This window comes from Lepidochelys olivacea (assembly GCF_965140295.1).
Source record: "Lepidochelys olivacea isolate rLepOli2 genome assembly, chromosome: 12".
NCBI classification, from domain to species: Eukaryota; Metazoa; Chordata; order Testudines; family Cheloniidae; genus Lepidochelys; species Lepidochelys olivacea.
The window spans coordinates 35999681-36006369 of NC_140422.1; the positions used below are offsets into that span (position 1 = coordinate 35999681).

At 50.9% G+C, this 6689-nt stretch overlaps 1 protein-coding gene across 1 annotated transcript; it reads right to left on the reverse strand.

The window, feature by feature from the left end:
* Window positions 1-700: 700 nt before the first annotated feature.
* Window positions 701-6659, reverse strand: FOXF1 (forkhead box F1). Its single transcript, XM_084644268.1, has 2 exons — window positions 5622-6659; window positions 701-2472 (listed from the first exon to the last, which is right to left on the reverse strand). The coding sequence occupies exons 1-2, from the start codon at window positions 6655-6657 to the stop codon at window positions 2312-2314; spliced, it is 1197 nt and encodes a 398-aa protein (XP_084500394.1). The 5' UTR covers window positions 6658-6659; the 3' UTR covers window positions 701-2311.
* Between the last annotated feature and the right edge of the window lie 30 nt (window positions 6660-6689).

The following is a 6689-nucleotide window of genomic DNA, read 5'->3' on the forward strand; positions in this document are numbered from 1 at the left end:
TCCATTAGCTTCAGCTAATCCCAACATATGTTTTAAAAACGCACCATTTTAGTTCCTTATAATAGGAAAAGCAGACTGCAGTGCTGGCAGATAAAAATCCCACTGTCTAATGGGGAGAAAAGAAGCCTTAAATTATATTTATCTTCATCAGCACGAAATTCCTTCCACCAAAAAAACCCAAAGCCTGTCAAAAACCATATTCTCCTTGCAAAAATCGCCTCCAGGTATTTTTAAAATTATTACTATTATTATTTTAAAGATTTCTTTAAAACAAGGGGATTGAATTTAGACTGGGATAAAAGGACTTCTTGGAAGCAGAAGCCAAGAACAATAGACGCTCCTTTCAAATTTGCACTGAAATGTGAAATTGTTAAAAACAAACAAACCCCTGAAGTTATTCCAATAAATTATCCTGAACTGCAGGGATAGGAGCTATGGCCATTTGAAGAGGGGGAAGATCTCGTTGCAAATATAGGGCTCGATTAGGCCGTCTTTGCTCACCCTACCATCCCACTGGCACCGCAAAAGGAGTTGGGGAACCAAATAATGCACAGCTGGGCCCTCTATGGGCTGATCCAAAGCCTAATGCTGCCCATGGAAAGAGTCCCATCGACTTTGGATCAGGGGCCCTAGGGCCACCATAGAGGTGTTGCAGACTCTTACCAGGTATTACACCGCATGATATTTTATTTGCTGTTCATACAATTGTGAAGACCATGTACAAATAACATACATGTTTTATTTTTGGTTCGGTTTTTTTTTAAAGGACAAACGTACACAAAGGGGGCAACAGATCATCATTACCGTTTAATACAGTGCAGAAGAACATTAAAATAGGTGCCACCGAACTGTACAAAGGCGGGCCAAACTATAGGGGCGGGAGGAGGAAATAATCCCTCATTATATATATATTTATAGAAAACACAGGGCGGATGGTCTTTACAGGCAGATCAGACATTTTAAACAAATGTACAATGGATAGCTAAAAAAAAATCTATATGGCAAATATTGCCAACAAAGTTACACCACTTTAATACTGATCAACTGAGGCTACTGGTGTCTCGATTATTAGCAAAAAACAAATGTAGAATAAATAACAGGATGAGCCTGGCTAATTGTTTTTTTTTTCAAAGTGCCTTATTCTCTCTGCATAGGGTCTGGTCCTGCAGTCTTAGGCAGGCAAATAACTAACTCCCTTTGGGAGAGTTTACCTAATGCGGGGTTGCAGGCAAAAAAAAAAAATACTTCTCTAAAGCAGGGGATAGACTGGAGACTAGGATAAAGCCAATGGGAGGGTTTTGGTCTTGTCTTGTTGCCCTCATTGAGACTCCTACCCCCCCCCCCCCCGCCCGCCCCACTTCCTCGGGAGCCAGTGTTTAGTCTTCAGTGTATCGCGCTGATTCGCACATCCCTAACACAAGTGGGGGGGGGTGGAGGGCACAAAATATCCTGCAGAATTTGGAGAATAGGCTACAAATGCACAATCTCGTGAAAAGAGGGCATGTGGAGTTGGATTCTGCTCTCAGGGAAGTCAATAACCACACACCCATTGACTTGGATGGTGCAGGAAAGCCTCCCCCCCCCGCCCCAGCGCCCAGTAAAGAGCTGATAGGAAATAACAAGGCACATAGAGGAGTTATTTTCCCTTTTCTTTTCTTTTTTTAAGGCAGTGAGGGGTTGGAAGAGCCCATGGCCAGAAATCCCATCTGTGTTCTGAAGAAGATTCCAAGCAATTCCTTAACCCTTCAGTTACACATCTCAACCAGACCGTCATTTCCAAAAGATTTCCATTCTCCTTTTAAAGCTCATTGTGGCTAGAGTTCTGGTCCAAGCAAACCCTTCCCGATCGCTTTCATGTCATTGTTTCCGGGTGGTTGTTTTTTTGGTTTGTTTTTTTAACACTCATGTTTTAAAAAAAATTACAGTTTTGGATTTTTCCCCACCCCATCCATAAAAAATAAGAGCTCGTTTTAGTAATGAAACAGACACATGATTCTTGGAAACTTAGTCAGATCACAGCCCCCGAGCGATGCTACAAACGAAGGTAAGAGACAGCACCCCGTGTTCACTTTACCCTTTCCAAAAAGGCACCGTGCATCCCTGCTTCTTTAGCTTAGTGTTAATTCGTTTCAAAATGTTCCCAAACGCCAGGCTTCTGCGGATGGCTTATATACCTCCAGAGTAAAATCAGTCTAGTTATTTGGATGTCCCTTTAGCACAGAGGGTCTTTTGGGAGGTCCCTTCCACATAGAAAGTTTTCTTTGTGTCATGATTGGGGGGTGTCCCCCAAAGTTGGCTTCTTTGCCTGGTATCACATAACACAGGGCTTGATGTCTTGGTATGTCACTTGCTGATGATAGTAAGATCCACTCCCTGCTGAATGCATCGAGGAAGAGGCCATTGCGTTGAAAGAGAAGACGAATTCTTTCCTGTCACACATGCTTGGAGACTGGGAATGATACCGCGGGATTCCTGGAAGAAATCGGGGATCAGAATTAAAATGAAGCTTTAGCAAGTGGCTAGAGCAGTAATGCTATAGAGGGGCTTGGGGGTCTCTACCCTCGCCCCGTGCTGGGGGGTATTTGGGAGGAGGGTTTTCACTGCACCGAAGGGAACACGCCAGTGCGGCTTTATCATCCCGGGGGGGGGGGAAAGAGGGGGGGTTGTTGCGCCCAAACAGGTGCTGTCATGGCTTCAATGTCTGCAGCCCTTACTCAGAGGAAATTCCCATTGACTTTAATGGGAGTTTTGCCCGAATGCGAATTGCAGGATGGGGCGGTATATTTCCTGGCTGGCTAAGGAAGCAGAAGCATTTCTAAGATGTGTGTTTACATTCTGCGTCCTTGATGTACAGATTGCGGGCCTGATGCTCCTTCCGTGGGAGTCAACGGGGGAGGGAAAGGCCCCTCGATTTCCAGTGGGACCTACCGGGCTTTGACTTCTTACCCCTCCCTGCTCCCACTACTCCTGAGTGCTGACAACGAAAAGAACGAGAGTCAGCGAACGAGGGGGTCAAATGTAAGGAAGCCCAGAGAGCCTGGGGTTTTTAAGCGGAACTCCCATCGAAATCAAAGCGAAACCTCCAAGAGATTTCCCCCAGTGACACCAAAAGCAAAGCAATGTTATATTAAAGAAAACCACGGCAATGTAAACAAGGATAATAATACTAATAAGCGCAAGGGTGCCGACAGCCTTCCGAATTATTCATTTTTTCCAGCACAAAATCAATCAACTCTGGCACCAACATGGGAGGACTTGGGTTTGGTTAACAAAGATCTGTCAGACGGAAACGTTTCATTGTTACACGCTTGGTATTTAAAATATTGCATTTAAAACCCCGTAGTGTGTCTCTCCGATTAGGAATAAATTAAAGTTGGCAGTTAATTTCGAATGATCAATCCGGACTAGTCCAATGGAATTTTGCAGCGAATCTGAAATGATTCACCCGGTCTATTCCAATTATATTTCGCAGTTGATCTGAAATTATTAATATGGATTAATTCAGACGCTGCAGTTTAGTTCCTTTAACAGTATGTTTACATGAGGGGCTGAGCGGTCCACCTGCCATGGACGGATAGGTGGGAAAGGAGATTTGCCAAGGGGTGGCAAACGCAGAGGGACATTGCAGTGTTTCATGGCCGCTATTCCTGTTCACCCTTATTTTATGGGACTCCGTTTACACGCCGGACTGTACGTTTCTCCAGCAGGCCCGCATTTCAAAGCCCAGATGGGCCCCCAACCGTCCCCCAGGAGATGTGTTAAAAATTCAGTTCTCCCAAATAGCACTCGATTAAAATGGGGAGAGGAAGAGGAAGGAAAGAGGTAGCCAATTTTTAAAAAGCTGCTGAAGTAAATTGTCAGGTTTCAACACAGAAGTCAGGCCACGGAGAAACCCCGGCTTCAGCCCTATTGAAAAACAGCAGCTCTGTGTTGCAGTTTTAAAACTTCCTTGCTTTGCGATCGCTTCGTTTCTATTCTAACTGCGAGCCCTGATACTCCAGCAGAAAAGATGATCGAGCGAGCCACTGGCCAAAATCCAGTTCGTCGTCTGTCTACAGCGTATAGATACAAGGACCCGATCGAACCAAATTGCCACTGTGGTCAGAGTCGATCCAGAAAGCTGGATTCATTTTTGGTTCGACGCTATTAGTGTCCGATCTAATCGATTAATTCAGATCCGGTTAAAATATATCAGAACATTTCCCCCCTCTCCGGGTCCCACAGTCACCTTCTCACTAGCGCCGGGCCTAGCACGACATTGCCCCCGGGACACGAAAGCACCAACCTCCGCGCAGAAAAACATGCCTGGAAAAACAGAGCCCGGCGGAATTGGTTTCAACGCCAGGCATGCCAGGAGTGAATTCCTGGCCTCTGGACAAACCCCCACGGCCTGCAATGGAGCCAGGATTTCACCCTCGGTCCCCTGGGATGGGACGGTGCAAACACAGCGCACCGTGGGGCTGTCCCCACCGCAAGCAAAGGGAATCCCCCAGCAGAGCCGCAGGCTGCTGGGCCCGAGATAACCTCTTCCCGCAGCTTGCTGCTCCTGCCGACCGCTGCCCTAAACCCTCGCCACTGGCGTGTTTCCTTGAAGCAGGCCCGCTCCGGGAATGGCTCTGCCCCGGCCACAACATCCCCTGGCTCCTAGAAACCGCATCCCCCTCCCCAGGTGAAACCCACCGAACGCACCTCGCGGGCTATAGCACAAGGGGAGTAGGTGCGTTGATTTAATTCACCCTGGCAAGGGAATTCCCTGGCTGGGAAGAGTCTAATCTAAGGCGGGATACAGAACTCTAGATTACTTTCCTTCGGGGCCATCTATCGGGACACCCTGTCCCTTGCCCAATTCTCCCCTAAGCTACTGCAGAGTTCGCTCTGTTCGCAAAATCGACGGCATTTCACGGCTCTAATGGGACAGCGTATGTGTGGATATAGCTAGTCAGCTCTACCGATCTGCTTTGCAGAGGTAGGAAGGGATCGTTCATGTACCAGGCCAGCAATTATTTACTGTTGTTTTTTATACAGGCTGCGAAGAGACTACAGAGAAATATCCCCAAATGGGAGGAATCCAATGCAAACCAGAGGGCACCGAAAAAGGTGGAAGGAGTGATATCAGATTTGGGGCCTGAATTCCTAAACGGCATTTGAAATCAGAAAGATGGATAATTAAAATATCACACACGCACACACAAACACACTCCCACACCCTTTGTATTTATCTGCCTGATTTCACACTGAGACATGGCAGATTTAAAATCTTTTCCTAAAGGCCGCGAAAATGGGGTCACGACATTTACACAACAGCCGTGGGAGAAAAGAGGGATAGACAGGGCCCCCACGCCTCTCCATGCCTGGGTATATGTTTAAGTGTGCGGGCGTGCATGCCCGTGCGTGTGTGTGGGTCTGAACACGCAAGCCCTTGCAGGAAGTGGTCCTAAGGGTCACTTGCATGGGTGCGAACAGGATCTTTTGCAAGGCCCGCGTGAGATCACTTGCATGGATGTCACACCTACGTTGCACGCGTGCTCTATGACCCGCTCCTCAGCAGTGCACACCTGGGAAGCTCCCCCCCCCCGCTCTCCCCAGGCCACCGGGCGCCGGCCCCCCACCTCCCCGCTTACCTTGCAGCTCTGCGGCGTTGTGGCTGTTCTGGTGAAGGTAGGACTGGTCCAGCGAGTGCGTGGAGAGGCCGGAGGAGAGCGGGTTGGCCGCGGGGTTGCAGGGGGACAAGGACTGCTGCTTGATGTAGGGCGCCCCGCTGTTGAGGGCGGCCGAGGCCGGCGGGGCCCACGGCGAGGCCGAGCTGGAGTAGACCGAGTGGGGCTCCATCACCCCGCCGCTGGCCAGCAGCGGGGAGGCCGGCACGGAGCTCTCGTGGTGCGGGTAGTCGCCCCCGGAGGAGCCGGTGCAGCTGCCCATGTAGGAGTGCCCGCCGTTGGCGGGTAGGTGGGGCACGGAGTGTCCCGCCAGGCCCATGCTGTCCACGTTGCCGGGCAAGTGCCCGTTCATCATGCCCAGGCCCCCGTCCAGGGCCAGGCTGCTGGGGCCGCAGGAGAGGCCCCCGGCCGAGCCCTGGAAGCCGTAGCTCTCCGGGGAGAGGTGGTTGAAGCCCAGGCTGTTCATCATGGTGTACATGGGCTTGAGGGCTTGGCATTTCCTCCTGAAGCCGCGGGGTCTCCTGCGGAAGGAGCCTTCCTCGAACATGAACTCGCTGGCCGGGTCGATGGTCCAGTAGTGGCCCTTGCCCGGGCGGCCCAGCCCCTTGGGCAGCTTGATGAAGCACTCGTTGAGCGAGAGGTTGTGGCGCACCGAGTTCTTCCAGCCCTGGTAGGAGCCGCGGAAGAAGGGGAAGCGGCTCTGCAGGAACTGGTAGATCTCGCTCAGCGTCAGGCGCTTGGACGGCGAGCTCTGGATGGCCATGACGATCAGGGCGATGTAGGAGTAGGGGGGCTTCTCCGGCCGCCGGATCCCGGCGTTGCTCTTCTTGGCTTTGCCGCCGCCCGCCGGGGTGCTGCCGGCGGCGGAGGAGGCGGACTCCATGGCCGAGCCCGGCTGCTGCTGCGGCTTCTCCAGCGCCGAGGACATGAGGCTGCAGCCGCCGAGCGCCGCGGGAGGAGGGGGCTGAGAGGAAGGAGCCTGCGGCACCTCTGCAGTCATCGACAGCGGCGTCCCCAAACCAGCTCGGGCCC

Coding starts and splice junctions, on each gene's coding strand:
- FOXF1 (XM_084644268.1), bottom strand. CDS start 6,657: ATGACTGCAGAGGTGCCGCAGGCTCCTTCCTCTCAGCCCCCTCCTCCC. Junction 2,473..5,621: donor CAACGCCGCAGAGCTGCAAG/GTAAGCGGGGAG, acceptor GATTTCTTCCAG/GAATCCCGCGGTATCATTCC.